Genomic DNA, 10,990 nt, shown 5'->3' with positions numbered 1-10,990 from the left:
TTGCGCCGCCGGTTGCTCGCGGCTCGCGACTTTGCAAGCATGAGAAGGAAGTGAAGGTAAACGTGCGTTACATGACATACCACCTCACAAGCCAGAATCGTATTCTGTATCCATCTTCCAGCGAACGCCATTCCTTCCCGCCAAGTCGTGCCATCGATCCACCATCACCCTACATGATCCCTGCCTCGATCACATCACATCCTCGTGGTTGCACGCACCCTCTGTCGGCAGGCACGGCGGGGGAACTCGCTAGCGACCTCTCCACCGGCCGTCTGCCATGTCAGCGCCCGGCGAGAGCGGCGCCCGTCGGCGGCAGCGCAGGAGGTGGCGCCTGTACTGGTGCTACGTGTGCCGCCGCGCGCTGCGCACCGTGTCGTCCCCGACCTCCGACGTCTTCTGCCCGCGCTGCCTCGGCCGCTTCCTCCACGAGATCGAGCTCCCCGTGCCGCGCGAGCCCGTGCACGCGCCGACCGAGCGGCTCTTCCAGCCGCCACCGTTGTTCCCGTACGAGGGCGCCCCCCGCCACTGGGTCATATACAGGGGCGAGGACGACGACGACGCGGCCGACACGCCAGGCCCACGTCTCCGCCGCGTCCCGTCCCCGCCGCCGGCCCCGGGAACGCACGGCGGCTTGGGCGGTGCCGATGCCGGTCCACCGGCAACCGGCATCGACCAGGCGGGGTTCTTCACCGGCCCCAACCTGAACGCGCTCATCGAGGGTCTGACGCAGAACGACCGCCCCGGCCCGCCGCCCGCGCCGGCGTCGGCGATCGACTCGCTCCCGACGGTGCACGTCTCGCCGGAGCACATGGCGGACGGCTCGCAGTGCCCCGTGTGCAAGGATGAGTTCGAGATCGGCGAGACCGCGCGCGAGCTGCCTTGCAAGCACGCCTACCACTCCGACTGCATCGTGCCGTGGCTCCGGCTCCACAACTCTTGCCCTGTCTGCCGGCAGGAGCTGCCAATGCCGGCCGGTGATGAATCTCCCGATGGCGCGGGCGCAGGCGACGGAGGCGAGGAGACGGTTCCGCCGTGGCAGCTGCTTGCCGGCTGGGGGCCACTGGCTTGGCTGCTAACGCTGGGGGAACCGGACGTGGGCGGCTGGGGTAATGGACCTGGGCGGCGTGGGACGGAAGCCGACGCCGATGAGACCGGTGACAATGTCAGTCGTGGCACCACGATTCTTCAGTCGTTTGTTCTCGTCGCTGCTTGCTTTTTCTTTGTCTCCTTTCTCGTTTGAGAAATGGCACATTGGAGACTGTCACGTGTGCATATCATTATTCCGAAAAGAAAATGCAAGTTTCATGCGCAGCATGCATGATCAGGCCAAAATTATGTACAGAGCTAAAATTTCAGTGATTCAATTTCATGAATATGCTCCCGTCGGTGCATATCATTATTCGGAACAGAAAATCCGAGTGGAGAAAGTAATCCATCTCCGATGACACTTACTACCCTCAAATCACACGCATAAGTCGGACCCAATTGTCTGAACGTTGTAAGCCATTTAACTAGGTCATGTATTTGTCCGCGAACCAGCCCGCGTGTCCCTTTTTTTTCGCAAACCGGAAGCAAACCAAAGGCTTTGCGGGAGCCCAGACATCCGCCACGTAGGGCCCGAACACCTCCCGCCCACCTACAATGTAGGCGGAGCCCACATTTTGAGCGGTCTGCATTGTCTCCGCGTCAAGACCCTTCAGTTCTCCACCCTCTCCTTTCCGATCGTCGCCGCACTCCACCCCAATTCTCGTCCTTTTCGCTCCCGCCACCGCATGGACCCGCACAAGGAGTTGCCGACGCCGGCGGAAGTGGAGGACCCAGAGAAGGTGGTCGCTCAGAAGATAACTCGACGACATGACAAGCCCGCTGCCTCAAAAAGAAGGCAAAGGATGGGGCGACCGCAAAAAGAAGGGTGACGGAGGTGGCGGGCGGGGCCAGGGTGTAGTTGCTAGGTGGGGCCGGGACATGTGGCGCCGCCGCCGTCCATGCACACACCACACTGGCCGGAGCAATATCAGCCGCCCTACTTCTACGCCACTGAGCAGCTTGGGCGATAGTAGCAGTCTCCAGCCTTCGCCCTAGGGTAGTGCAATATTGTGTCAACATCATCGTGGACCCGCTCCATTTTCTCGACTCGCCATCGCCTCAGCTTGTTCGATCACGGACATCTGGCGTGGATCAGCTCAGTGTCCTCTCTCTGTTCACCGGTAAGTCTCAACCGGGCGAGCCGTCGTGTGACGATGCGAAAATGAGGATGATTGAGATGATCCACGACAGCTGTTGCTACGAGGATGGACAAGTGGATGATTCAGAGTCAGGGGTGCACGCCCAACAGCCGGGTACGTACGCTGAACTTGTCACGCGGCCGGGTACGTACACCCAACAACCGGACTCGCACACCGTGTAGCTATAGAAGGACATGATGATGACCTTGATCCGGTGGAATGGCTGACCGATCCAAAAAAGAGGGGTAGAGAAGATAGTTCCAATATGAGGGAGGATAAACTGTTGTGTGATGCATGGTTGGCCACTAGCATCGATTCGATCCATGGCACGTAGAACATTTATTTTCAAGAACAAGCAACAACATGTTGCTTGTCATTTCCATTAAGAAGGGAAGAGTTTCGGTACGGGAAAATTTTGTTTTTTGCCACTCTAGATTTTTGTTGGGGAATGTAGTAATTTCAAAATTTTCCTATGCACACGCAAGATCATGGTGATGCATAGCAACGAGAGGGGAGAGTGTCGTCCACGTACCCTCGTAGACCGTAAGCGGAAGCGTTATGACAACGCGGTTGATGTAGTCCTACGTCTTCATGATCGACCGATCCAAGTACCGAACGTACGGTACCTCCGCGATATGCACACGTTCAGCTCGGTGACGTCCCACGAACTCATGATCCAGTAGAGCTTCGAGGGAGAGTCCCGTCAGAACGATGGCGTGATGACAGTGTTGATGAAGCTACCGATGCAGGGCTCCGCCTAAGCTCCGTTACGATATTACCGAGGTGGATTATGGTGGAGGGGGGCACCGCACACGGCTAAGAGAGATCAATGATCAATGTGTGTCTTGGGGTGCCCCCCCGCCCCTGTATATAAAGGAGCTAGGGGGGAGGCGGTCGGCCAGGAGGAGGGCGTGCCAAGGGGGGGATTCCTACTCCCACCGGGAGTAGGACTCCTCCTTTCCTAGTAGGAGTAGGAGAAGGGGGAAGGAGGAGAGGGGGGAAGGAAAGGGGGGCGTCGCCCCCCTCCTTGTCCAATTCGGACTAGAGGAGGAGGGGGTGCGTGGCCCTGCCTTGGACGCCCCTCCTCTTCTCCACTAGGGCCCAATAGGCCCATTATACTCCCCGGGGGGTTCCGATAACCCCCCGGTACTCCGGTATATGCCTGAACTTGCCCGAAACACTTCCGAAGTCCAAACATAGTCATCCAATATATCGATCTTTATGTCTCGACAATTTCGAGACTCCTCGTCGTGTCTGTGATCATATCCGGGACTACGAACTACCTTCGGTACATCAAAACACATAAACTCATAATACCGATCGTCACCGAACGTTAAGCGTGCGGACCCTACGGGTTCGAGAACTATGTAGACATGACCGAGACACGTCTCTGGTCAATAACCAATAGCGGAACATGGATGCTCATATTGGCTCCTATATATTCTACGAAGATCTTTATCGGTCAAATCGCATAACAACATACGTTGTTCCCTTTGTCATCGGTATGTTACTTGCCCGAGATTCGATCGTCAGTATCTCAATACCTAGCTCAATCTCGTTACCGGCAAGTCTCTTTACACGTTCTGTAATGCATTATCCCGCAACTAACTTATTAGTCACAATTCTTGCAAGGCTTATAGTGATATGCATTACCGAGAGGGCCCAGCGATACCTCTCCGACAATCGGAGTGACAAATCCTAATCTTGATCTATGCTAACTCAACAAGTACCATCGGAAACACCTGTAGAGCACCTTTATAATCACCCAGTTATGTTGTGACGTTTGGTAGCACACAAAGTGATCCTCCGGTAATTGGGAGTTGCATAATCTCATAGTCATAGGAACATGTATAAGTCATGAAGAAAGCAAATAGCAGTAAACTAAAACGATCAAGTGCTAAGCTAACAAAATGGATCAAGTCAATCACATCATTCTCCTAATGATGTGATCCCGTTTATCAAATGACAACTCATGTCTATGGTTTGGAAACCTTAACCATCTTTGATTAACGAGCTAGTCAAGTAGAGGCATACTAGTGACACTATATTGTCTATGTATTCACACATGTATTATGTTTCCGGTTAACACAATTCTAGCATGAATAATAAACATTTATCATGAAATAAGGAAATAATTAATAACTTTATTATTGCCTCTAGGGCATATTTCCTTCAGTCTCCCACTTGCACTAGAGTCAATAATCTAGATTACATAGTAATGATTCTAACACCCATGGAGTCTTGGTGCTGATCATGTTTTGCTCGTGAGAGAGGCTTAGTCAACGGGTCTGCAACATTCAGATCCATATGTATCTTGCTAATCTCTATGTCTCCCACCTGGACTTGGTCATGGATGGAATTGAAGCGTCTCTTGATGTGCTTGGTTCTCTTGTGAAATCTGGATTCCTTTGCCAAGGCAATTGCACCAGTATTGTCACAAAAGATTTTCATTGGACCCGATGCACTAGGTATGACACCTAGATCGGATATGAACTCCTTCATCCAGACTCCTTCATTTGCTGCTTCCGAAGCAGCTATGTACTCCGCTTCACACATAGATCCCGCCACGACGCTTTGTTTAGAACTGCACCAACTGACAGCTCCACCATTCAATATAAACACGTATCCGGTTTGCGATTTAGAATCGTCCGGATCAGTGTCAAAGCTTGCATCGACATACCCATTTATGACGAACTCTTTGTCACCTCCATACACAAGAAACATATCCTTAGTCCTTTTCAGGTATTTCAGGATGTTCTTGACCACTTTACAGTGATCCACTCCTGGATTACTTTGATACCTCCCTGCTAAACTAATAGCAAGGCACACATCAGGTCTGGTACACAGCATTGCATATATGATAGAGCCTATGGCTGAAGCATATGGAACATTTTTCATTTTTTCTCTCTCTTCTAAAGTGGTCGGGCATTGAGTCTGACTCAACTTCACACCTTGTAACATAGGCAAGAACCCTTTCTTTGCTCGATCCATTTTGAACTTTTTCAAAACTTTGCCAAGGTTGTGCTTTGTGAAAGTCCAATTAAGCGTCATGATCTATCTCTATAGATCTTGATGCCCAATATGTAAGCAGCTTCACCGAGGTCTTTCATTGGAAAACTCTTATTCAAGTATCCTTTTATGCTATCCAGAAATTCTATGTCATTTCCACTCAATAATATGTCATCCACATATAGTATTAGAAATGCTACAAAGCTCCCACTCACTTTCTTGTAAATACAGGCTTCTCCAAAAGTCTGTATAAAACCATATGCTTTGATCACACTATCAAAACGTTTATTCCAACTCCGAGAGGCTTGCACTAGTCCATAAATGGATCGCTGGAGCTTCCACACTTTGTTAGCACCTTTCGGATCGATAAAACCTTCTGGTTGCATCATATACAACTCTTCTTCCAGAAATCCATTCAGGAATGCAGTTTTAACATCCATTTGCCAAATTCCATAATCATAAAATGTGGCAATTGCTAACATGATTCGGACAGACTTAAGCATCGCTAGGGTGAGAAAGTCTCATCGTAGTCAACCCCTTGAACTTGTCGAAAACCTTTTGCAACAAGGAGCTTTGTAGACAGTAACATTTCTGTTAGCGTCAGTCTTCTTCTTAAAATCCATTTATTCTCTATGGCTTGCCGATCATCGGGCAAGTCAACCAAAGTCCACACTTTGTTCTCATACATGGATCCCATCTCAGATTTCATGGCCTCAAGCCATTTTGCGGAATCTGGGCTCACCATCGCTTCTTCATAGTTCGTAGGTTCGCCATGGTCAAGTAACATTACTTCCAGAATAGGATTACTGTACCACTCTAGTGCGGATCTTACTCTGGTTGATCTACGAGGTTCGGTAGTAACTTGATCTGAAGTATCATGATCAATATCATTAGCTTCCTCACTAATTGGTGTAGGCGTCACAGGAACCAGTTTATGTGATGAACTACTTTCCAATAAGGGAGCAGGTACAATTACCTCATCAAGTTCTACTTTCCTCCCACTCACTTCTTTCGAGAGAAACTCCTTCTCTAGAAAGGATCCAAATTTAGCAACAAATGTCTTGCCTTCGGATCTGTGATAGAAGGTGTACCCAACAGTCTCCTTTGGGTATCCTATGAAGACACATTTCTCCAATTTGGGTTCGAGCTTATCCGGTTGAAGCTTTTTTACATAAGCATCGCAGCCCCAAACTTTGAGAAACGACAACTTTGGTTTCTTGCCAAACCACAGTTCATAAGGCGTCGTCTCAACGGATTTTGATGGTGCCCTATTTAACGTGAATGCAGCCGTCTCTAAAGCATAACCCCAAAACTATAGTGGTAAATCAATAAGAGACATCATAGATTGCACCATATCTAGTAAAGTATGATTACGATGTTCGGACACACCATTACGCTGCGGTGTTCCGGGTGGCGTGAGTTGTGAAACTATTCCGCATTGTTTCAAATGAAGACCAAACTCGCAACTCAAATATTCTCCTCCACGATCGGATCATAGAAACTTTATTTTCTTGTTACGATGATTTTCCACTACACTCTGAAATTCTTTGAACTTTTCAAATGTTTCAGACTTATGTTTCATTAAGTAGATATACCCATATCTGCTCAAATCATCTGTGAAGGTGAGAAAATAACGATACCCACCACGAGCCTCAACATTCATCGGACCACATACATCAGTATGTATGATCTCCAACAAATCTGTTGCTCGCTCCATTGTTCTGGAGAATGGCGTTTTAGTCATCTTGCCCATGAGGCATGGTTCGCAAGTACCAAGTGATTCATAATCAAGTGATTCCAAAAGTCCATCAGTATGGAGTTTCTTCATGCGCTTTACACCAATATGACCTAAACGGCAGTGCCACAAATAAGTTGCACTATCATTATCAACTCTGCATCTTTTGGTTTCAATATTATGAATATGTGTATCACTACTATCGAGATTTAATATAAATAGACCACTCTTCAAGGGTGCATGACCATAAAAGTTGTTACTAATATAAATAGAACAACCATTATTCTCTGATTTAAATGAATAACCGTCTCGCATCAAACAAGATCCAGATATAATGTTCATGCTCAACGCTGGCACCACATAATAATTATTCGGGTCTAAAACTAATCCCGAAGGTAGATGTAGAGGCAGCATGCCGACCGCGATCACATCGACTTTGGAACCATTTCCCACGCGCATCGTCACCTCGTCCTTAGCCAATCTTCGCTTAATCCGTAGTCCCTATTTCGAGTTGCAAATATTAGCAACAGAACCAGTATCAAATACCCAGGTGCTACTGTGAGCATTAGTAAGGTACACATCAATAACATGTATATCACATATACCTTTGTTCACCTCGCCATCCTTCTTATCCGCCAAATACTTGGGGCAGTTCTGCTTCCATTGACCAGTCTGCTTGCAGTAGAAGTGCTCAGTCTCAGTCTTAGGTCCAGACTTGGATTTCTTCTCATGAGCAGCAACTTGTTTGCCATTCTTCTTGAAGTTCCCCTTCTTCTTCCCTTTACCCTTTTTCTTGAAACTGGTGGTCTTGTTGACCATCAACACTTGATGCTCCTTTTTGATTTCTACCTCTGCAGCTTTTAGCATTGCGAAGAGCTCGAGAATAGTCTTGTTCATCCCTTGCATATTATAGTTCATCACGAAGCTCTTGTAGCTTGGTGGCAGTGATTGAAGAATTCTGTAAATGACACTATCATCAGGAAGATTAACTCCTAGTTGAATCAAGTGATTATTATACCCAGACATTTTGAGTATATGTTCACTGACAGAACTATTCTCCTCCATCTTGCAGCTATAGAACTTATTGGAGACTTCATATCTCTCAATCCGAGCATTTGCTTGAAATATTAACTTCAACTCCTGGAACATCTCATATGCTCCATGACGTTCAAAACATCGTTGAAGTCCCGGTTCTAAGCCGTAAAGCATGGCACACTGAACTATCGAGTAGTCATCAACTTTGCTCTGCCAGACGTTCACAATGTTTGCAGTTGCATCTGCAGCAGGCCTGGCACCCAGCGGTGCTTCCAGGACATAATTCTTCTGTGCAGCAATGAGGATAATCCTCAAGTTACGGACCCAGTCCGTGTAATTGCTACCATCATCTTTCAACTTTGCTTTCTCAAGGAACGCATTAAAATTCAGCGGAACAACAGCACGGGCCATCTATCTACAACAACATAGACAAGTAAAAATACTATCAGGTACTAAGTTCATGATAAATTTAAGTTAAATTAATCGTATTACTTAAGAACTCCCACTTAGATAGACATCCCTCTAATCATCTAAGTGATCATGTGATCCAAATCAACTAAACCATGTCCGATCATCATGTGAGATGGAGTAGTTTTCAATGGTGAACATCACTATGTTGATCATATCTACTATATGATTCACGCTCGACCTTTCGGTCTCAGAGTTCCGAGGCCATATCTGCATATGCTAGGCTCGTCAAGTTTAACCTGAGTATTCCGCGTGTGCAAAACTGTCTTACACCCGTTGTATTTGAACATAGAGCTTATCACACCCGATCATCACGTGGTGTCTCGGCATGAAGAACTTTCGCAACGGTGCATACTCAGGGAGAACACTTATACCTTGAAATTTAGTGAGAGATCATCTTATAATGCTACCGTCAATCAAAGCAAAATAAGATGCATAAAAGATAAACATCACACACAATCAATATAAGTGATATGATATGGCCATCATCATCTTTTTCCTTTGATCTCCATCTCCAATGCACCGTCATGATCACCATCGTCACCGGCACGAAACCTTGATCTCCATCGTAGCATCGTTGTCGTCTCGCCAACTATTGCTTCTACGACTATCGCTACCGCCTAGTGATAAAGTAAAGCAATTACAGGGCGATTGCATTGCATACAATAAAGCGACAACCATATGGCTCCTGCCAGTTGCCGATAACTCTGTTACAAAACATGATCATCTCATACAATAAAATTTAGCATCATGTCTTGCCATATCACATCACAACATGCCCTGCAAAAACAAGTTAGACGTCCTCTACTTTGTTGTTGCAAGTTTTACGTGGCTGCTATGGGCTGAGCAAGAACCGTTCTTACCTACGCATCAAAACCACAACGATATTTCGTCAAGTTAGTGTTGTTTTAACCTTCTCAAGGACCGGGCATAGCCACACTCGGTTCAACTAAAGTTGGAGAAACTAACACCCGCCGGCCACCTATGTGCAAAGCACGTCGGTAGAACCAGTCTCGCGTAAGCGTACGCGTAATGTCAGTCCGGGCCGCTTCATCCAACAATACCACCGAAGCAAAGTATGACATGCTGGTAAGCAGTATGACTTGTATCGCCCACAACTCACTTGTGTTCTACTCGTGCATATAACATCTACGCATAAACCTGGCTCAGATGCCACTGTTGTGGAACGTAGTAATTTCAAAATTTTCCTACGCACACGCAAGATCATGGTGATGCATAGCAACGAGAGGGGAGAGTGTCATCCATGTACCCTCGTAGACCGTAAGCGGAAGCATTATGACAACACGGTTGATGTAGTCGTACATCTTCACGATCGACCGATCCTAGTACCAAACGTACGACACCTCCGCGATCTGCACTCGTTCAGCTCGGTGACGTCCCATGAACTCACGATCCAATAGATCTTCCAGGTAGAGTTTCGTCAGCATGACGGAATGATGACGGTGTTGATGAAGCTACCAACGCAGGGCTTCGCCTAAGCTCCGCTACGATATTACTAAGGTGGATTATGGTGGAGGGGGGCACCGCACACGGCTAAGAGAGACCAATGATCAACTTGTGTGTCTTGGGGTGCCCCCCCGCCCCCATATATAAAGGAGCTAGGGGGAGGCGGCCGGACAGGAGGAGGGCGCGCCAAGGGGGGGATTCCTACTCCCACCGAGAGTAGGACTCCTCCTTTCCTAGTAGGAGTAGGAGAAGGGGGAAGGAGGAGAGAGGGGGGAAGGAAAGGGGGGCGCCACCCCCCTCCTTGTCCAATTCAGACTAGAGGGGGAGGGGGCGCGCGACCCTGCCTTGGCCACCCCTCCTCTTATCCACTAGGGCCCAATAGGCCCATTATACACCCGGGGGGGGGGGGGTCCGGTAACCCCCCGGTACTCCGTATATGCCCAAACTTGCCCGGAACACTTCCGAAGTCCAAACATAGTCATCCAATATATCGATCTTTATGACTCGACCATTTCGAGACTCCTCGTCATGTCTATGATCATATCCGGGACACCGAACTACCTTCGGTACATCAAAACACATAAACTCATAATACCGATCGTCACTGAACGTTAAGCATGCGGACCCTACGGGTTTGAGAACTATGTAGACATGACCGAGACACGTCTCCGGTCAATAACCAATAGCGGAACCTGGATGCTCATATTGGCTCCTACATATTCTATGAGGATCTTTATCGGTCAAACCGCATAACAACATACGCTGTTCCCTTTGTCATTGGTATGTTACTTGCCCGAGATTCGATCGTCGGTATCTCAATACCTAGCTCAATCTCATTACCGGAAAGTCTCTTTACTCGTTCTGTAATGCATTATCCCACAACTAACTTATTAGTCACATTGCTTGCAAGGCTTATAGTGATATGCATTACTGAGAGGGCCCAGAGATACCTCTCCGACAATCGGAGCGACAAATCCCAATCTCGATCTATGCTAACTCAACAAGTACCATCGGAAACACCTGCAGAGCACCTTTATAATCACCCAATTAT

General features: G+C 47.9%; 1 protein-coding gene across 1 annotated transcript; it reads left to right on the top strand.

Annotated features, from left to right (window-relative positions):
• Positions 1-244: 244 nt before the first annotated feature.
• Positions 245-1,378, top strand: LOC119341078 (probable E3 ubiquitin-protein ligase RHC1A). The gene has a single exon (XM_037612975.1). The coding sequence runs from the start codon at positions 278-280 to the stop codon at positions 1,238-1,240; it is 963 nt and encodes a 320-aa protein (XP_037468872.1). The 5' UTR covers positions 245-277; the 3' UTR covers positions 1,241-1,378.
• Positions 1,379-10,990: the final 9,612 nt, after the last annotated feature.

Source organism: Triticum dicoccoides, chromosome 7B (genome assembly GCF_002162155.2).
Source record: "Triticum dicoccoides isolate Atlit2015 ecotype Zavitan chromosome 7B, WEW_v2.0, whole genome shotgun sequence".
NCBI lineage: Eukaryota > Viridiplantae > Streptophyta > Magnoliopsida > Poales > Poaceae > Triticum > Triticum dicoccoides.
The sequence above is the reverse complement of the archived record's forward strand: the minus strand, read 5'-3'. Positions and strand labels throughout refer to the sequence as shown.

Coding starts and splice junctions, on each gene's coding strand:
- LOC119341078 (XM_037612975.1), top strand. CDS start 278: ATGTCAGCGCCCGGCGAGAGCGGCGCCCGTCGGCGGCAGCGCAGGAGG.